Below are 21387 nucleotides of genomic sequence, written 5' to 3'. Positions count from 1 at the left end.
GCCTCCCAAAGTGCTGGCATTACAGACATCAGCCACCGTACCTGGCCTTGTTTTTTAATTTTAGACAATCGTTAGTAAGTTTAACAATGGATACTGAAAAGCATGTATTACTAGCATTGTAACTTACTGTAGTCTATGAAAATGCACTGAAGTAAAAGGTGAGTTTAGGAATAATGAATTGGCACCTCTCTCCCTTCCTCGAATTTGGCTGATAAATAGGGATATCTGGCTAACAAGTTCCAGTCCAGGTGTTGCTGGTTTCCAGAAATGTTCTCTTCCCTGCAGCTTTCCACTAGTCACTGTTATGTTGTGTGGCAAATGATTAACTCTCACCTCGGACTTTGCATGCCTGCTTTCAAGTATGATGGGATTCAGTCTTGGAATGGAAAAAATACAAAAGTCACCTTAAGTCTTACAGTGCAAGGGTTTTAATAGTCCACACTAAAATAGGCTGTACAGTTTTGTAGTTTAACATTAAAAGCAATCCTGCCTTATTTTAAAATGCTTCTACTTAAGAATGCTTCTTCCTCCCCCACTCCTTCACTTAAGGTATAAGTCTACCCTTAAAGTGCATTTCTCAGGCATTAAAAACAGCACTGTGATTTGCTTTCCACAGAGTCCTAAATAACAGCCACCTTCTTCATTTGAGAGGCTACAGAGTTCAAGCTGAGCTGTGACAGGAGCCAGGGGGCCAGGGCCCCAGAATAGCTTTTTGAAAAAAAATAATTATGCCACCCTCCTCCGCGGCAGGTATCTTCTCTTACCACAAATAAATATTTAATGCATCCTTGGAGTCATGAAATATTGAGAACCCAACTGACACTTCAATTTCCAGAAAAATAAAATCATGAAGGCATTGTGTAAATATTCTGAATTTGGTGGAATGAGACAACACGTAAGGGGGCGGGCCTGAAGTCTCGGGTTCGGAACTGGGGGTTTGGGGTAGTGCTGGGTAGGCAGTCCTGGAGCGCGCAGGCTATTGGGGCTATTGCTTGTCCTCGTGGGGGTCACCAGGAAAGCCTGCCTCCTCCGGGGACCTGCCCGCCTCCGGGAGCAGCGTGGCGCGCACTTTCCTCTTCTCCTTAAAGCGGCCGGAGCGCGAGATCTTCAAATTGCGGCGGCTGCTGCCGGATTTGTCCCCGTATAACTTGTCTGGTTTGGGGGGCTCGCCGGCGCCCCCGAGGAGATTGGGGTGCTGGTTCTCCCGGGAGCTGCTGGTCCAGTCCGGGCTGGGCGGCGCAGGTGGCGTGGGCTCCCCGGGAGCGGGCTGGGCGGGAGGCTGCACCCCCACTGCGGCTTCCTTGCTTTTCTTTCTGCTGTTGGTGAGCGATTTCCACCAGGGGCCCGAGCTGCCAGCACCGCCGCTGTCGGCCATGGCCGGAGGGCCTAGGGGCTCCCGGCACCCAGATGGAAGGGCCAAAGCGGCCCCTTTCTCCACGTGGTCTCCGGCCGTTCACTCCACCCCTTCCCCGGCTTGCCACACGTGGGCTGCGGGGTGGATGCTGAGGCAGCGGCCTGTGCTGGGGAAGAAAACAAAACTTGGTTACTGGGTTGGTTGAAGTCACGTGCCCCCCCAGTCCCATTTCCTCCCTTATGCTGTCTGGCACCGGATCGGCTAGGGTCGGAGCGACCCAATCCCGTAGCCACGTAGCCCACATTAGCATTAGACGCCACTGCGCCCCATAGGGTGCTGGCGGAAGTGTCTTCCAGGGCACCATCACCTGGTCTCTAGGCTGAGCCTTGAACTCTTTGGCTTCAACCTTTGCCTTTCCTTCAGGGGAAGTGCAGTGCAGTGGTCAGCGTGCCCGGGGGACCCAAGGGACGTTCCCACCCCTCTGGATCAACCCGTCTCTAGAGGGAAAATGACCGCCCTGTCCTCACTGCTTGACTGTAGATGGACGCCAAAAGGTGACCCATCCAACCCAGGGCGGCCTCCCTTTGGATAAGCACCTGGGAGGAGGGCGCTGGGAACCAAGTGCATCCTCTCTACAGGTGAACGGTATTAATTAGTCCATGGTCAAACAGTCACGAAATTTCCCTCCAAGATTTGCCCCCATCGACTTTCGTCCCAGGAGCCTTTTCGATGAGATACTTGGGAGAATTTATATCCCAGTAGGAGAGAAGGACAAGCTTATGATATTTGTTTTGGTTCTTTTAGATTCTGCTTTTGACCACTTCTGCCTTGTGACTTTCAAAGAAGCATGTCTAGACTTAACTTCCCTTGAAAACCGCCATCCTAATTCTTCCTTTTACTCCCCAGAGCCCAATCTTGCGTCTGTTTGAAGTCACCCCCGGCTGACGGTTGAGATGAAGCCAAGTATCAAATGGCCTCTTCCCTTAGTTTTGTATTAAAATATGCACCGAGTCTGTACGACGCAACTCAATTCTGCAGAATTTCAGTTACAAAGTAAAGGCTTCTCTTCTTTTCCTTGTGCAATTCCCTCCTCCCAAGGAGAAAGAACGCAACAAGGAACTCCGAAACAATGTGCTTCTTCCCCAAGCTTCTAAGACCCCCCCCCTCTGCAGAGCGAAAGGCCGCTTCTGAGCACTTAGGTGCGGGTACAGCAAGCGAGACTCCCAGCCCACTTTCTGTGCGGGGTCTCTTGGGCGCTGCCACCAGCAACGCGCAGGATTCGCCTGCGCCGCGGCTCACTTCCAGGTTTCCGCTCGGCTCCTTCCCAGCCCACGCGCCGGGCGCTCCTGGGATTGGCGATCGCGCTGGAGAGGGAAACTTCGGCGGTGTTTGTTGTAGGAGGTTCTCCTCCCGGAACCGCCAGGGAGAGGAAGTCTGATCGCCTACGGGAGGCGGCGGGGCGGCCTCGGCTGCGCCCCGAAACCGCAACACCGGCTCCTCCCCAGGATGCCCTGAGGACACACTCGGGCAGCGACTTGAAAACAATACAAGAAAAAACGGCCAAAAGTTCTTTCGGTACAAAAGGCACACACGCCCTCAGGCACAATTAGCAACTGCGTCTGCAAACATCCCATTCCCTCCTACTTTGCAGATCGGAAAAGCAACCCGTACCCCCAAGTCATTTACTAACAGTGGTGGTAAGATGTCCTGATGCTGCTTCCTCTCCTCTAACCTACATTTTCTTCTTCACAATCATCAACTTTGTGAGCACGGAAGGGCTTTGTACGAATTGCGCAAGGAAAAGATGGCAAATTACTCAAAAGTACAGAAAACGGAGTCCTGGAGCGTCCGTGGTTTTCAGCCTCTCTTAGGGCTCCGGGAGGCGGGTACCTGGGAGGTACCAGGCAGCACCCCAGGGTGACCCCCGGGGCCAGGCTCTGTCTCGGCGGACGCCGAACCACCCCCAGTCGCTCACCTGCTCGGGCTTAACAGGACCCGGAGGCCTCGCGCGGTGAACGCGGCCGAGAGCACGAAGGGGGCGCGCTCGGGTCAACCTGGAAGCCGGGGCTCGAGTCCCTGGGCTCGGACTTGGAGAGATCAGGCTTCTGGAAAGTGTACAGGTCGGAATTCCCGCAGCCCAGCTAAATCAAGTGCTGCTGCTGGTCTCCTCTGGCACCTCCAATTTCTGCGCGCTGCGGCGGAAGCCCGGGGTTCGCAGCGCAGTCTGTTCTGGTCGGAGGGGGCGGCGGCGAGGGGCCGCCAGACTCGCTGCCAGGGTGGAAGGTCCAGGCCGGCTTTCCGGGCTAGTAGTGTTTCATTCGCCGGCGCGTCCCTCTTCCCTGCTAGCACCGCCTGGGAGCCGGCTGAGAGATGGGACCCTGGCTGTTCACTCCGGCGCATCGAACTTGCCTACGCGTCCGTAGGAACGCAAAAAAGACATCTGCCCACCTGCTGGTTATTTGCCAAGTGATTCGGGAAACCAGAACCCTGGGGCAGCTGGGGGAGAAAAGAAAATAACCCAGGAGGCGGTCACCGCTGCCACAGGTGCAGGTAGGAACTTCGCGTTCCCACCCTCCAGGGGAGGAGATTGGATCAGGCGCCAGCCTTGAGGTGTCTGATTGGAGAAAAGCTGTGCAGTGCCGCTCCCCCGACCGACTCCTTCAGAAGAAACGGCGGAGACCTGAGACCGGGAGGCTGAGGCTGTAGGTGGGCTCCGCTGGGTAAAAGTTGCCGCAGCAGCTGTCCCTTGGCCCCATCCCGATTTATTTTTCCCCCTTGCTTTCCGGGTCCCGGGATCCCAAGTTTTGTAACTAACGGGAGCGAATCCACACCCGAGCAAAATGTTTGCGAGTTTCAGGCGCCCTTAGTTGAAAGGCTGTAACGTAATTAACAAGTCCGCTGTTTGCCAGCCAGGCGCCGTTGCAGGCGCTTTCTGTGGATTGTCATTTATTTCTCACAGCAACCCTAGGAGGTAGGTATTGTTATTATTATTATTCTCACTCGACAGGCGAGGAAACCCTAGCACGGGAAAATGGTTGCTCAGGGTTGCCTGTCTGGTACGTGGCAGAGCAGGGTTGGAACCCAGGGGGCCTGACTCTAGCTTCTGCGGTCTTAACCACCACAACCTGCCAGTCTGAGACTCTTAACACGACTCAGTGAGGATGTGAATTTCCTTCTTTCAGGCCTGGAAGTCCATGGACAGCCACCCAACGAGGGCAGTGTAAATCCAGCCCTGAGCCACTGCAGGAAGTGAATCGGGGATTGCACTCCTGGTCACATAAGAGTACTTTTTTTTTTTTTTTTTTGAGACGGAGTCTCGCTCAGTCGCCGAGGCTGGACTGCAGTGGCGCGATCTCGGCTCACGGCAAGCTCCGCTTCCCGGGTTCACGCCATTCTCCTGCCTCAGCCTCCCGAGTAGCTGGGACTACAGGCGCCCACCACTGCGCCCGGCTAATTTTTTGTATTTTCAGTAGAGACGGGGTTCCCCGTGTTAGCCAGGATGGTCTCGATCTTCTGACCTCGTGATACGCCCGTCTCGGCCTCCCTCCCAAAGTGCCGGGATTACAGGCGTGAGCCACAGCGCCCGGCCAAGAGTACTTTTTATTCATTTGACATAAAGATACTGGCACAGGGCATTTTCACTAATGAAGGCAGAGGTGCAGCTTGCTTCATCTTCCAGGATGCTCTTGTTTCAAAAAACGATTTTGATGTTCCTTGAGCTCATATGCAAGCATAACTCCCCTGAAGGACTGGGTGTGGAGCAACTGAGCATCTCTGTTGTGAAAACTTTTTGCAGTATAAAAGCAGTGAAAGACAGCCGGGCAAGATGGCTCAAGCCTGTAACCCTAGCGCTTTGGAGGCCGAGGCGGGTGGATCACATGAGACCAGCCTGGCCAACATGACAAAACCTTGTCTCTACTTAAAAATAATAATAAAAAACAGGGTGGGTGTAGTGGTGCACGCCTGTATTCCCAGCTACTGGGGAGGCTGAGGCACAAGAATCACTTGAACCTGGGAGGTGGAGGTGGCAGTGAGCCGAGATCCGGCCACTGCACTCCAGCCTGGGTGACAGAGTGAGACTCTGTCTGTAAAAAAAAAAAAAAAAAAAAAGTAGTGAAAGACATACGGCCTAACTCAAATAATTTGCAATATAGAATTAGTAGAAAAAATTTTTAGAGAGTATTTCAATTTGTGAAAGATAAAAATATGAATATATGATTTACTTTTTAGTTTGGGATTCTTTGAATGTTTATGATATGCACAGCACGGGGTATTTGGAAGTCATGCATTTTCATATATTTCTCGGGATTACTTTTAGAGCATAAACTTTCAATCACAGAACCAGGATTGAACAAAGGCAGGCCACCAACTTTGAGGGGAGAATGGGATAATTCATCATAGTGCCATTACTTTACAGATGAAATTGAATCATGGAAGAATGCCTTTATCTGAGGAGTCATCACCACTAGGGAGCCATAGAGCTGGGTTTTTACATTGTTTGTTGAGCATATGGGTGAAAATAAAAAATTCAGGAAAAGAAAATAAGTTCTGCCAACTGGCTCCTCAAGTGTGATTTTAACAAAAGGGTCAACATTTTACTAATAAACCTCTACTAACTGCTGAAATTAACAAAAAAAATTGATTATTTTGCATGCCCTTTCTCATTTATATTCAGCAACTTTGAACTTAATAACAACATCTTACAAATAACCCTTGTGTACGGGGAGGACATTGAAGGAGAGACATGAAAACTGAGGAGAGATTAGCTGAGACGCAGAGTGGGTGAGCATTTCAGATGGAGGAAATAGCGTGTGAACAACTTGGAGGTGTGAAGAAATTGAGGTTTCTTGAGAGGCAAAGAGCAGGCGCGTGTGATCTGAGTGAGGAGACGGAGCTGAAGCTGGAGAGGTGGGTGTGACCAGAACATTCAGGACCACAATCCACTAAAGAGGAAGAACATGGTAAGATTCGCAGTTAAATGTTGTGCAGTGGTGTATAAAGAATGAATGGGGCTGGGCGCGGTGGCTCATGCCTGTAATCTCAGCACTTTGGGAGGCCGAGGCAGGTGAATCACGAGGTCAAGAGATTGAGACCATCCTAGCCAACATGGTGAAACTCTGTCTCTACTAAAAATACAAAAATTAGCTGGGTGTGGTGGCGTCCTTCTGTAGTCCCAGCTACTCAGGAGGCTGAGGCAGGAGAATCGCTTGAACCCGGGAGGTGGAGGTTGCAGTGAGCCGAGATCGCGCCACTGCACTCCAAGCCTGGTGACAGAGTGAGGCTCCATCTCAAAAAAGAATGGGCCAGGCGCAGCAGCTCACATCTGTAATCCCAGCACTTTGGGAGGCTGAAGTGGGAGGATTGCTTGAGCCCAGGTATTTGAGACCCACCTGGGCAACATGGGGAAACCCCCATCTCTACAAAAAAACAGAAGAAATTAGCTAGGTGTTGTGGTGTGAGCCCGTAGTCCCAGCTGCTTGGGTGGTGAGGTGGAAGGATCACTTGGGCCCAGGAGTTCCAGGCTGCAGTGAGCTATGATTGCACCACTGCACTCCAGCCTGGGCAACAGAGAAAGACTTAAAAAAAAAAAGTGGATGGTAGAGGGGACAAAATGGGGCAATCAGGATACCAGTTAGGAACTGTTGGGAGACTTTAGGTGGGATATTCTGAAGCCTGGAGTACAGTGGTGGGAGTTGATTTGGTGGGGGATGAAGATAATTAGGTGGATGCAACAGGAATGTTGGAGATAGAATCAACAGGGCACTATTTCATTTAATTCCTACAAATAAGGAGATTGAGTTTGACTAGAAGCTGAGAAGGGAAATACTTTCACAGCCTTCCCTGTGACTAGGAGTGGCCATAGTGATTCAGTTTTGGCCTATGGGGCTGTAAGGAAGACTTCTGGAAATGCTTCTTTTCCAGATAAAGGACAGAACCTCCTGAGAGAACATCTTTTGCCACACCCTTGATGCTTGCATTTAAGCACAGCATGAGGATGTGACGTCTGGTGTGGCAGCAGCCAGTGAGGCAGCAGGGATGGGAATAGGAGACGTCATGCTAAGGATGATGGCATGGGATTGTGGAAGTGTCTAGGTCCTCGATTACACCATCCATTCCCTGAAGGAACCCTGGAACCACCTACCTGTGGACTTTTAGTTCAGTGAGATCGTACATATCCCTGTGGTTTAACCACAGATTTAAACACAGTTTTCTGTTACTTGTAGCCAAACCCATTCCTACCTGGTAAGGACTATTTTAGTTAGAGGAAGAGACGATATTGTCCAAAAGGGAAAAAAGCTAATATTGCCACATTTTTTTGGACTAATATGAAAAGTTCTTCCCAGAAGGAGGATTTAGTGAAATGTTAAAGTGATGGGCAAGTTTTTAGAGGCAGAGAATCCATCTGTAAAATTTTGAGTTAAGGGAATGGGTAGATAAAACATATGTATAGTGCATGGATAAGTAAACTGGGGGTAAGACCAAAAGCTGAGGTTCATCAGATTATCTGAGATATCAATGTAATTTGACTTTTAAAGACAGTGTTAAACAATTAAGACTTATTTTTCTCCATTTTTGCATCTAGAACTGTTTTAATCTCTCCCCACCAAGACACACACACACACACACACACACACACACACACAAATGGTTAGTATTACAAGTATAGTTGTGTTCTGTAACTATTGATCTGGGAATCATATTGTTTGGTTCTATAAGGAGGACATGGTCTGGCCCTACAGCTCTGTATTGTTAAGCTAGACATCTTACATGATAGATGCATTTAAAAGTTGATTCATCTATTTAGTTAATAGTAGATGACTTTTAATGTTACAATATTGACATATGCTTTAACTGGACAATGCTTACATTTCTTAATTTATCTTGTCATTATTTTTCAAAAATGCATTGATGATTTGGGTGAGGACACATTTTTTCTTTTTCTTTTAAAAAATTAGCACCAGGCTTGGTGGCTCATGCCTGTAATCCCAGCACTTAGGGAGGCCGAGGCAGGCAGATCACCTGAGGTCGGAAGTTCAGGACCAGCCTGACCAACATGGAGAAACCCTGTCTCTACTAAAAATACAAAATTAGCTGGGTGTGGTGGTGCATGCCTGTAATCCCAGCTACTTGGGAGGCTGAGGCAGGAGAATCACTTGAACCTGGGAGGCGGAGGTTGTGGTGAGCCAAGATCACGCCATTGCATGCCAGCCTGGGCAACAAGAGAAAAACTCCGTCTCAAAAAAAAAATTGCTTCTTTTAAAAAATTAAATTGAACCTTTAAGTGCAATAAATATTTATACTCAAAGACAATAGAGAAGGAATTATTAGAGGGCAAGCATTGCACTAGCAATTAAAATCAGATTTTTACAGGTTAACATGGCATCTGCTCTCTTAGCAAATCTGGCATTGAATGGTAGGTTGAGAAATGTATTATCTTCCTTTGAAGCATCTGTATTGGGAACTAGGCAAAGAGAAAAACAAGATGAGAAATTTAAAGAAATATAGAAATCTAGCTAATCAAAATGAAGAAAATAAGAATCACCTATGTTCTTTTCATTCAGGGATGAGCCTGGTTAATGTTTTGGTGTTAGTCCTTTTGAGCTTTTTGCCACTTGTTTTCATGTTTACTCTTTTCATTTTTTCCTTTCCCTCCCTTTCTTCATTCCTTTTTTCTATGGACTCCTCCAGCTTTTGGAAATTACGCATGTATCTCTCCTTTCCTTTTTCTTTATAGTCATCAATGTATGAGTACTTTACGATTTCTTTTCTTCTTTCTGTGTATATGCATCAGTGTTGTGGATTTAGAGAGTGGGGATTTTACCCATGCATGAAATTGGAATCCACTTTTTACAGCATCTCATCCTGTACCTTGTCAGGTTAACACACATGCACATCTAGAAGTTCAAAAATTATAGTCACAAAACATTACTAATTATTTCAGTTCTACACATTTTCCCTGAGTACTACTTGACCTAAGCAAGGCTGACTTCTTTGCCCAATGCCACCTTTCTCTGCAATTCATCAACACCAGCTGACTCTTCCTGACCCCACTCCTAGTCCCTGTGTCTCACGAGCCCTTTCCCTGAATCATAGGTCTGCAAGTCATCAGCCTCCCTGTTCACCCGTCTTAACAAATGGTCATCCAATGTCTGTGTGATCAGTGCTGGGAATGAGGAACTCACTATCTGCTGAGTCAGCTGTCCCACAGGCGAGCACTGGGAGATATCTGTTGGTGCCTCTTTCTTAGAGTAACAGCCCTCCTTGCCCTCCTCCCCCTTCTCCATAGGAACCTATTGATATTTTTATTCTCCCTTTGTTAGTCCAACTCTCAGATGTGTCTTCTACACTTGCTGTCTCCATTTTCTCACCCAAACTCCAATCTGGCATCTGTACCCCTCTCCTTCTAACATGGTTTCTCTAGGGTCCCCGGGCTTATAGGACATTTATCAGTCCTCATCTTTTTGACCTATCTGCAACATCAACACTGCTGGCTCTTCCTGAAAACATTCACCGTTCTGTCTTTTCTTCTTTTTCTCTCTGGCTGCTGCTTTGTCTCCTTTCCCAGTCTATCCTCTCCTTTCCTGTCATACTATGAATAAAGCTAAGCTTTGGAGCTGTTACCATGAGACAGATACCATGGTAGGTGCTCTCCATGTATTATATAATCCTCCTAGCATCCATCCGCTATTTTACAGAGGATGTCAGTGGTACTCAGAGAGGGCAAAACAGCCTGCGGTTAGTAGAGCCAGGATCCAAAATCAGGCAACCTGACTCCAGAGCTCAAGCTTCTTAACACTTCAGGATGTTAGAGTTCTTGAGGTTCAGTCCTGAGTCCTTTTCTGGTCATCGTTGCTATGCCCATGGCTTCAGGTGTTATTTCTGTGAAGATGACTTTTGAATTTATATCTTTAGCTTGGGCTTCTCTGAATTCCAGGTCTAAGTATTTAACTAGTTCTTTGACATTTCTGTTTGACTGTCTTAAAGGCACATCAAGCTAAATAAGTGTAAAATAGGATGTCCCAACATTGTCTCCTCTTCTGCTACCTGCCCTTATTGCAGGTCTAAGTGACTGGTACCACATCTAGCCAGTAATGCAAACCAGAAACTAAGGTGTCTGTCTTGTCCATTTGGGCTGTTATAGCAAAATACCAAACACTGGCTGGTTTACCAACAATAGAAATTTTTTTCTCACAGTTCTGGAGGCTGGGAATTAAGGTACCGCCAGATTTGGTGTCGGGTGAAGACCCATGTTCTGATTCATAGACGGCTGTCTTCTTGCTTTGTCTTCACAAAGTGAAAAGGGTGAGGGAGCTCTTTAGGTTCTCCTTTATGAGGATACTAATCCCATTCATGAAGGCTCAGCTTTCATGATCTAATCCCCTCCCAAAGGCCTCGCCTCTAAATACCATTGCATTGGGGATTAAGTTTCAACATAGGAACTTTGGGTGGACATAACCGTTCAGTCTATAGCAGTGTCCTTCTTGGTTTCTCCCTCTGCGGAGTCTCACATCCAGTGTGTCCTAAAGCCTGTCAACTCTCTTTCTTGAATGCCTCTTGCATCCAACTACCACCCTCCATTTCCGTTGCTTCTCTGTAATCTAAACTATCATCTCTCAGTTGCAACCACAAAAACAACCTAACTTGAAACCCTCTGTCCACTTTTGCCCTGCTTCATCCTGTATCTTATGGTACCCAGAGTAACAATTTAACCTTATCTCCCTGCTTATAACCCCACAACAGTGCCCCCTTGCATGTGGGATAAGAAGTGACATCACTCATAAAGTCCTATATAATTATGTATGACCTATATAACCTAATTCTTCAGCCCCACCTCAATCCTCTCTTCCCCTCCAGCCACAGTGACCTCTGTCACCCTCAGTGAAACATTCCTTGACAATCCCCTCACCCCCAATGAAACCATATGGTACTTCCATAGCATAATTATTTAATGAAGATTGCTGTTCTTTATTCAGTGGTTTACATTTATTCTATTTTTGCTGTTTATTCCTTCTTGTATCTCGTAGTTTCTATCTGAGAATACTTCTCTCTGAAATACATCCTTTAGATTTTCTTTAAGTGAGGATTGGCTGGTGGTGAGCTCTTTTTAGCTGCTGTCTGATATTTTGTCCTAATACTGATATGATATTTTTGTTGTGTATAGAATTTTAGGTTGGCAGTTATTTTCTTTTAGTACATTGAATATACATTATTTCACTGTCTTTAGGCTTACATTATTTCTGCTGAGAGGTCAGCTGTCAATTTGTCCCTCTTTTGAAGGTGACTGGTACTTTCTTTTTTCCCTCTGCTGCTATTAAGATATTTTTTCTCCTTGCCTTAGGTTTTCTTTAGTATCACTGTAATGTGTCTAAGTATGGATTTCTTTTTATTTTTATACCGTTTGGGATTATATGCTGCTTTTTTTCTCTTCAGAATTTAAGACTTTATTTCCCTCTTCAATTTAAAGTAGAAGTACATTATAGTGTAGATCAGTTTCTTTTGCATAATTACGCATTTCAAGAATCTTCCACTTCTTTATACTTTCTTTAAAAAAAAAAGAGAGACAGGTGTCTTGCTGTGTTGCCCAGCTGGTCTTGAACTCCTGTCCTCAAGCAATCTTCCCACCTTGGCCTCTCAAAGTGTTGGGATTACAGGAATGAGCTACTGTACCTGGTCTGCTTTTTAATATTTTTCATGTTTTTAAAAATACATATGTTGCAATTAAGATTAAGTTTGGCTATTAAAGAGTGACTTAAGAGAGTAGGTCATTTCTCTCTCATGTTAAAGAAGGCCAGAGGTAAGCAGTGGCAATTTCTTTTCTGCCTCAGCAGCAGCAGTAGTCACGGGTTTAGAATGACATTGACACTCACAGGACCCAATAAGCCTTGTGGCATCCAATTTGACACCCTGTTCATTTAACTTTGCAAGATACAGAACAAGAAACAGCACAACAACATGGCAGCATGAGGCTTATTTCAGCAGAAGGCTTTACTCCAGCCTGCCAAGTGTCAGCTCAGGTATAAGGAAACAAGATCATCCGGTGGGTGCAGAAGCCACCTGGCTTGGAAGCTTCATGCTCCATGAGAACTAATACCTGTTGAGATAGCCCATGACTGTAATTTCCAGGAATCTTTGCAATGAGGAACACTACGCTTAAGGAATCTCAAAACTCATGTTTTTCAATGGGCACTTATAGTACGTGTCATAGTCTTCTTGGTCCAGATACAGTTTACCAATAAGGGATCATCTTTAATCATGAAGATGATCCAGTATTGCCTAGTATCACAGTTGACATTCCATTATTACCTTGCCTAGTAGGCTTCCAGAGAAATGATGATGAAAGGCAAAGTCATTTTACCAGGGAAGAGAAAGGGTTTTGTTAACCCTTTACTCAGAGCAGTCCAGGGCAGTCTCACATAATCTGGACCCAATCTTCTCTCCTGCTGCTCTGCCACTCAAGGGTTTATTTCCAGGGTTGCTTTGAAGTCCAAGAATCCTGCTGGAGTTCTAGCCACCACATCCATGTTTTAGCAGAAAGAAAGAGAAAATGAGCCTACCTACTTCCTCTTATGCCTTTAAGTTTAAGGAAACTTTCTGGAAGCATCACTCAACACCTCTTATTTTTTTCTTGAGACAGGGTCTCACTCTGTTGCCCAGGCTGGAGTGCAGTGGTGCAATCACAGCTCACTGCAGCCTCAACCTCCCACGCTCAAACAATCCTCCTACTTTAGCCTCCAGAATAGCTGGAACTACAGGTGTGCCCCATTATGCCTGGCTAATTTTTGTATTTTTTGTAGAGACAGGGTTTCGCCATGTTCCCTAGGCTGGTCTTGAACTTCTGAGCTCAAGTGTTCTGCTCATCTTGACCTCCCAAACTGTTGAGATTACAGGTGTGAGCCACCAGGCCTGGCCCAACACTTCTAATTCCATGTCAATGGCCAGAACTTAGTCATATGGCCACATGAATCTATGGGGAAAGTGGGCACATTGCTAGTCTGAATAAGTTCTGGGATTCTGTTACCAAAAAAAACAGGGAGAACAGATAATTGAGTCAGGCAGTTAGCAGTCTCTCCTATACATATATATGGTGGGAACAATAGCTTCTTATTAAATGCTGACATTAGGCTAGGCAAAGTGGCTCAAGCTTGTAATCCCAGAGCTTTGGGAGGTTAAGGTGGGAGGATTGCTTGAGGCCAGGAGTTCAAGACTAGCTTGGGCAACATAGTAAGACCCTGTCTCTACAAAAAAAAAAAAAATAATAAATAAATAAAAAAAAAAAGAAAGAAAAAATTAGCTGGCATGATGGCATGCACTTGTACTTCCCAGCTACTCGAGAGGCCAAAGCAGGGAGATTGCTTGAATCCAAGAGTTCAGGCTTCAGTGAGCTATGATGGCACCGCTGCACTCCAGCCTAGGTGACACAGTGAGACCATGTCTCAAAAAAAAAAAAAAAATGCTGGTATGGTTTGGCTGTGTCCCCACCCAAATCTCATCTTGAATTTTAGCTCCTATAATCCCCACATGTGGTGGGAGGGACCTGGTGGGAGGTAATTGAATTATAGAGTGGGTTTTTCCTGTGCTGTTCTTATGATTGTGAATAAGCCTCATGAGATCTGATGGTTTTGTAAAGGGCAGTTCATCTGCACATGGTCTCTTGCCTGCTGCCATGGAAGATATGCTTTTGTTCCTCCTTCACCTTCCATCATGATTGTGAGGCCTCCCCAGTCATGTGGAACTGTGAGTCCGTTATACCTCTTTTTCTTTATAAATTACCCAGTCTCAGGTATGTCTTTATTCGTAGTGTGAGAATGGACTAATACAAAAGCTGAGACTAAAAAAGTCATATAAAACCTGGGAAGATATATGTGCTTATGATTTGAAAATGCTTTTTATCAAGGTAAGTTGTTTTCCAATTAAATACAAGATTTTTTGAAGAAAAAAATTCCTCCTCCAGAGCATTAGTTCTCTAACCCGTTAAAATAGTTACATCTCCATCAATTGTGAGATGTGATTAATGTGAGGTGTGTTTTAACTATTAATTTCACCTAGGCTAAACTAGGTGAAATTGCTGTTTTTTGTAGTCAGATACAAATATTGACAATTTAATACAGCTCAACCTATAATACAGTACCTATATTTGTGAATAATTTACTTAAAAACACAAATTATCACAGATTTAGGTTACTGCCCTAATAAAATCAAGATTACAGTTGAATTCCAGCAATCTTGCTCAAGTGAAAAAAGAGTGGATTGACAGCTGGAATATTAGGAATTGTACCTTTATCTTTAAGCACTTCAAAATTCATTTTCTGTTTCTAGATAAAATACATATTATAGTAGACTGAAAAATGGTCTCCCAAAAGATTTCCATGCCCCAGTCCCTAGTTTTATGCCTGTATATGTTATAAATTACACAGCAAAAGAGACTTTGCAGATGGAATTAAGGTTATAGACCTTAAAATAGAGAAATTATTCAAGTGGGCCCAATGTAATCATAATCAAATGGACCTTTAAAAGTGGAATAGAAGACAAAAGAGTAGGTCAGAGAGAGGTATGATGAGGAAGTAACAGGAAAGGGGACATGACCCACCATTGCTAGTTCTGAAGAAAAGGAGACCATGAGCCAAGAAATGCGGGCAGCCTCTGGAAGCTAGAAATGGCTCTCCGCTGGCAGACAGCAAGGAAACGAGACTTTGATTCTTCAACTGTAAATAATTGAATTCTGCCAACAACTGAATAAGCAAGGAAATGGATTTATGGCCCCCTAACCTGCCCCCAGCCTCCATAAAGGAATGCAGTCCTGCCAGCATCTTGAATTTAGCTCAGTTAAGACCAGTGTCAGATTTCCGACCTACAAAACTATGATGATACATTCTGTTGTTTTCAGCCACGGAGTTTGTGGTCATTTGTAACAGCTACAATAGAAAACTTATGTACTTACCTTAGTAAAACGTTGAATTTAAAGGACTCATCAGAGAACTGTCCCTAAAGTCATTTAAGCTGAATTTTAAAAAATTCAATTCATGTCTGGTCCTGAGTGATTCTGGTAAAATAAGCTGTGATGTGACTGGATATGTGTGTATAGCCAACAAAACACAATAAAATAGTGAACAGCTGAAAGCTATACAGCTGGATATCTTTATATAAGAACACCAGAAAGCTCATAATGCGTTATTATGAGAAACATTTCATTAGGAGTGACTTCTAAGGCAGCATCTTAAGTTTCTATAAACACAGAAACTTCTGTCTCAGAAGGGATGTCATGAGGAGGACCAGAATCCTCTATGTCCACTTGCAGCGGCTTCTCCTGTTCACAACTCAGGTTTGAACTGTCTTTCATTTGAACCTTCCTTCCAATTCCAAAGGTTTATCTGAGGCCAAAGCTATCACTTCTTCATCTTCATTTTTATGTAGAAAGCTACAAATCATGTTGGGTCTAGAGGAGAAATCCTTATCCTTGATTTACAGCCATTCCACCTCACCTGTTTTCTCCTCCTTCCTTCTCTGTCAGAAGAGTTCTTGTCATGCTGACATCTTCCCTGTATGGCACTTGTATTTTAGCACTGTGTACTCCTTGCCCTCTCTATCCACATGTTCAACATTTTCTTCAAATGTGACACACGTCCCAAGAGTGTCTTCAGACTCCCCAGCCAAGACATAGCTGTCCACTTGCAGAAAGGGCCTCTTGGTGTCAGTTCTCAAAATTTTGCATTTATTTTCACATTTCCAGAGAAAGTCTGAATCAATAATTCCTGATAATTCCATGAGAACCAACTGTTCTCCCTCCTCCTTCATCCTCTTCTCCATCCTCTGGATTCTGTTCCTCTGCTACTGCCATGGTCCCACAGCTCTGGATTATAGGCTTCTTATTTCAGTTTTAGAAAATTTTCAACTATTATCTCTTCAAACATACTCTCTGCCCCATTCTATTCTTTATTTTTATTTTTTATTTTTTGTCTTTTTTGAGACAGAGTCTCACTCTTTCACCCAGGCTGGAGTGTAGTGGCGCGATCACGGCTTACTGCAGCCTCGACCTCCTGGGCTTAGTCGATCTTCCCACCTCAGCCTCCTGAGTAGCTGGGACTACAGGCACAAGGCGCCAAACCTGGCTAATTTGTTGTACTTTCTGTAGAGACAGGGTTTTGCCATGTTGCCCAGGCTGTTCTTGATCCCCTTGGGCCAAGCAGTCTGCTAGCCTTGGTCTCCCAGAGTGCTGGGATTACAGGCGTGAGACACCCAGCCTGGCCCTCTTTCTTTTCCTTTTCTGGAATCCCAATTAGACATTTGTTACACCTTCTCAGTCTCCCCTACCATGCTTCTTAACCTACTCTTTTTTATTTTTTGCCTTCTTTGATGCATTCTAGAGAATTCTTTCTGATCTATGTGACAGTTCATGAATTCTGTCTTCTGTTGCATCTAAACATCTGTTAAATTCCTTCATTAATGTATACATTTTAACTTTTTCTTTTCTAAATGTTCTATCTAGTCTTATTTCAAATATGTTAGGACGGTATACTTTTCTATTCCTTGAAGATATTTTTAAACTTGTATTTTTAAACTTTAAACATACTGAACAGTTATTTTATAATCTTTGGCTGATAAATTAAAAAATCTGAAGTCTTTGAAGGCGTTTCTTTGGTCTTTTTTTTTTTTTTTCCTGCCAGTTTCCACTCATAGGGTCTTGTTTCTTGATATTCTTAGATACTATTTTGTGTTCCTCATTCTACTTTAAAAATTATTTTTGGAAAATGTAAGGCCTAAGACAAAGGTGACTTACTCTAGAAAGGATTTTCAAGAGGTTAGGGGAGTTACCAGACATGAACACTGAGTTCGTGGCTTGAGGTTTCTTGGACAAAACAACTGATCCATAGGAGCACTGCTAGCCCGTAGTCACACCCTCCCAGGGATCGGTCCATTCATTCTTCCCTCCTCTACAACCTCCAGATCTTTTTTGTGCCAAAGTAACTTAACTGTCTGTGCAGTCTTGTGGGTGGATATGGGTATGGTTTACTTCTGGTTTGCCTATACCCTGATTTAGGAGAATCTCCTATTAATCTATTTTTGGTTAACCTTGGGTTTAATTGGTCGTTTTTGCTCCAGGGACTGTCAAAACTGGAGTTGTTTCTGTGCCCAGTTCTCAGCAGGAGAATTCATCCAAATAACCTAGCCTGCCACTGATAGAAATGAGTGTTTTAATTCTGTTGTAAATGGTTTGCTTGGTGTTTGTCCCATTGACTATAATTTTCTTATTTATTTGTTATGAGACTCCCTCACTAGAAAGTGAGTTTCATTTTTAATGATCATTTACATGATGTTTCCTATGTATCAGGTACAGCTCCATGATAAACTGTAAACATAAAACATAATGTAAACATTATCTCATTTAATGTTCCTAAAAGCCCTCTGAAACAGACACTATTATAATAGGTGAGGAAACTGAGACATCAAGAACTTACTTTATGTTCCTAAGGCCACACAGCTGGGAAGCTTAAAGGACCAGCGTTTGACCCCAGAAAGACTGGCTTCCAAGTCCCGGGACCTAACTAATCACTGTGCTGTGTGTTTCTCCATGAGTGCTAAGACATCTCACTGATGAATCTTTAGCACCTGGTGTGGCACCCAGCAATAATGGTTTTCAGTATTGTTGAATGAGTTACCATAGAATGCATACAAATCAATGCTTCATTGATTATAACACTACTGACTTGTAAAAGCAAATGTAATAAAAATGGCAAAGAATACAATTCCAATTTGTCATTACTTGTAATAATAGCTTGATTTTCTTTAATTCTGAAATGTGAGTACAACATGTAAACCAAAGTATCTGATACATTTTTGTTTTGTTACCACATTGGAAGAATATTATATTGTAATGCCTTTGAAGGAGATAAAGTTGGGTGATAGGATACAGATGGGACAGAATAATGACCTATCAGAGAATGGCTGCTGAGATTTTCTTAAATATTGTACTTAGGGAATAAATGAACGACTTGGAGGGCATGAAATCCTCGAATAAGGCTTCACAACGTGTCCATACTCTCTTAGAAAACAAAGATAATTCAACTTTGTTATTTGTTAGAAAATCATTGATGTGAGTAGAAGTCACGTGTTACCCTCCAAGGCAATGTTCTCTAGCTGATCACCTGGTTCCAGGTCAAAGCTGGGGTAGCCTAGCTCCTTTAGAAGGTGACCTGCTACCTGCTGTTGTTAATATCCCTTTTCAAAGCACTGATTTGGTTATGCTCCATTTGCCAGGTCTTATTTTCTCTCTTGTGGTTTGTCAGTGTGTCAGCACATTACGTCACAGGTGCCCAGGTAGAAGGTAGATATCTGATGGAAGGGTAACATGATGCAGGAAGTGAATCTTTTGGTTTCCTAACCTGTATCAAGGCCAATGTCAGATGGACATAGTTGGCAGGACTTAAAACATGGCTGCTTTCCTAAGTCACAGGCTGTCGGGAGGCTCAGCAAAGTTTTGGGAGCTCATCTTTGCTCAGTGCTACCACAGGTGAATCTCATACTGTGCACTCTCACTTAGCATCAGGCTCATGCATTTGGTGTAACTGTGCTTACCTAGAGAGAGGAGCTGCTTTAGCTGCACTGATAGACCTTTTATTGTAACAGTACATTTTGAATTTTTACGATGGGCTTCCCACTTTTAATGGCCAGAGCTACCATAAGAGATAGGAACTACCAGTCCTACAGTTTTATCTGTGAAAGTTGAAGCAATTTGTTTACGGTTAAAGGACCAGAAGAGGTGGAGTTATGTTGGTTAGGTTTGTGTTACTCTGCCCCTGATATGGTGTTCTTCTAATATGGATATTCAAATCTCATGCTGGCATTTAGTTACTCACCACATTAATAAACATTTGTTAGTATGAAGGCTATTACATCAAAAGAAATAGTAGTATTTTTAAAATTCTAGTAGATCATTGTCTTCTAAGTTTCTTACTGAAAATAATGCTAAGTCATATGTGGCTGCTTAAGTATTAAGCCCTATGGAATCATAGGGCACTCAAAACAAAGCTCAAATTAACTCTAGGAATTGTAATTACATACTTTTTTTGTGAAAAGACTCGATGGTTGGTTTGAATTACTAGCTGTGTGGCTTTGGGAAAACTACTTAATATCTTTAGGCTCTGGTTTCCTTATCTGTAAAGTGGGTATGATACCATCTCCTTTTCTGAGTGGTTGCCAGAATTAAAGTACACAATGCATTTATTAAAGTTCCTAGCACGGTACCTGACACATAATAAGCACCAGTAAATGTCCATTTCTCTTTGACTAATGTCTTTCATTGGCTGTGTGGGAAAAGTACGCGAACAAACTCTATACATCAATCCATTCTAAGTGCTTTTTGGAAGTAATGGTAGAAAGTCTCACAGAACACTGTCATTATTGTAGTTTGGGGCCAGTTCCTCCCCGACTCCCAATAACATAACGTTAAAATTTACTGTAGAATATTTAATATACAACAACTTGCTATGAATCTGTTTTCAGCAACACAACAATTAAATCAAGCAGAAGTTTTCTGTATGTGATTCCAGAATGCTCTTTATCCTTTCAGCACTAACATTGCATTACCTGTAGCTAAAGGAGGAAGTGTGCTCAGTTGAGCTTGAAAGCAGTGGTACAAGAAAAGGATTAGCAAATTGCACGACAAAGTCCTTAGAAGTAAGGTCACCACCAGACTGTAGCTGGGGCACAAGCCAGGGAATATGTTTAATATGTGCTGCTCCATTAGTTCCCGAAATCTTAAAACATAACCTGCCTCAGTGAATCACAGCAGAAGGAGGAAAGCAACAGGAGCATCATGTCTCTGCTTTTTCAGACAACATAGCACTGATTTATTTTCAAAAATTTTTTAAAATTAAAGTAACTTATGTACATAAGTTTAAAAGTCAAATGTTATTGAAGGGCTTGGAGCAAATTATGGGGGTTTCTCCTCATCCTTTCCCTCAGTCCTCTTCTGCCATTACTTCCAACAATCTTAGCTTTTTATTTCTGGCATTTACGCATCTCCGTATTTCTAAATTACATGTGTGTCATGCTTTCTTTTGATTTATCAATATGAGCCATTCTGTAAACATTCTATAATGATATTTAAGAGTTTAGTTTTATCATACCACCACGACTTCTGCCTCCCTTCTCCCGTATTCCCACTAGAGAATATATTACAACGTTTGCGTAATTGACTATTCCATGTTTATAATATTGTGCCCATGCAAATATTGCTTAGGCTAAGCACTGTAGTGTGTAGATGTATATTTACATTCTTTTTGTCTTTTTCTGAAGTTAATGATGTCTTTTTTTTTCCTTTCAGTTTGCTGGTCTTTGTCCCTATTTCTACCCTTTTCACACCTTACAATGGCTTCTTCATGCTCTTTTTCTTTTCTTTTCTTTTTTTTTCTACAAGTTCAATCACATCAATAATATACATGCTGCATTTTGGTTTTCTTAGAAGCATCACCCCCAAACACCTCTCTCTGGCCTGCTGCACAGCCTCCTCCTGGGAATTCATTGAGTTGGGTTCTTTATTTCCTGGATTTTGAGTGTTGCTTGGTGGGCTTGCTTGTTCTGGTGGAGACTGTCATCAGATGACGCAGCAGCAGAAGACGCGGTGGGGGCATCTTCAGTGTCTGTCTCTAGTCACACAGTGACTGGTCTGGACTGTTCGCCCTCCATGCTTAATACACAGCTACCCTCCTGGGATCTCCTTTTACCCTCATTCTCAAGAGTCCCTTTGTTTCCTCCCCGATCCTGAGTTTCTTTCTTTGTTTCTCACATCTCATGCCTTCCTGGCTTACTCCCTCTGTTATACTCTCTGTCTTGGTTTCTGGTTCATTCTCTCGGATTTACCTCTTCAGTAAAGGTTCATCTTCTGTTTAATTGGTTCATTCGGTATTTCATTTCACTGGCTTTTGAAAAAATTATACTCATTTTCAACTTCTGTTTTATGTTTTTATTCTTTTGTTATAGTTTCTATTCTTTGGTTTGTCTCTTTAACCATTTTGAATGTATTTATCTTACAATAT

At 43.7% G+C, this 21387-nt stretch overlaps 1 protein-coding gene, 1 long non-coding RNA gene and 1 pseudogene across 9 annotated transcripts in view; 1 reads left to right on the top strand and 2 right to left on the bottom strand.

Annotated features, from left to right (window-relative positions):
* Positions 1 to 412: 412 nt before the first annotated feature.
* On the bottom strand, positions 413 to 3927 carry PRR15 (proline rich 15). 6 transcript variants are annotated; one of them, XM_004045238.5, is made up of 2 exons: positions 1951 to 3927; positions 413 to 1520 (listed from the first exon to the last, which is right to left on the bottom strand). In XM_004045238.5, exon 2 carries the CDS (start codon positions 1373 to 1375, stop codon positions 986 to 988), a length of 390 nt encoding a protein of 129 aa, XP_004045286.1. In that variant the 5' UTR covers positions 1376 to 1520; positions 1951 to 3927; the 3' UTR covers positions 413 to 985. The 6 variants fall into 6 exon arrangements, with proteins under 6 accessions (XP_004045286.1, XP_055203232.1, XP_004045285.1 ...); XM_055347257.2 differs by having other exon boundaries at positions 413 to 1515; positions 3330 to 3923; XM_004045237.4 differs by having other exon boundaries at positions 3330 to 3902.
* LOC134758909 (uncharacterized) overlaps positions 3295 to 21387 on the top strand; it is a 53680-nt gene continuing 35587 nt past the window's right edge. The window contains exon 1 of one of the 3 annotated variants that reach the window (XR_010134632.1): positions 3295 to 3904. This is a non-coding gene — a long non-coding RNA (uncharacterized lncRNA). Of the gene's footprint in view, positions 3905 to 3945; positions 4326 to 21387 lie in introns of those variants that run through there. The other 2 variants (XR_010134631.1, XR_010134633.1) reach the window with 2 other exon arrangements.
* LOC101132940 (general transcription factor 3C polypeptide 6-like) lies at positions 15570 to 16190 on the bottom strand (annotated as a pseudogene).

This window comes from Gorilla gorilla, chromosome 6 (genome assembly GCF_029281585.2).
Source record: "Gorilla gorilla gorilla isolate KB3781 chromosome 6, NHGRI_mGorGor1-v2.1_pri, whole genome shotgun sequence".
NCBI classification, from domain to species: domain Eukaryota; kingdom Metazoa; phylum Chordata; class Mammalia; order Primates; family Hominidae; genus Gorilla; species Gorilla gorilla.
Note: the sequence above shows the minus strand (reverse complement) of the source record. Positions and strands in the feature narration are given on the sequence as shown.

Bases quoted from the DNA above. Each gene is read 5' to 3' on its own strand.
- PRR15 (XM_004045238.5), bottom strand. From the start codon at position 1,375: ATGGCCGACAGCGGCGGTGCTGGCAGCTCGGGCCCCTGGTGGAAATCG.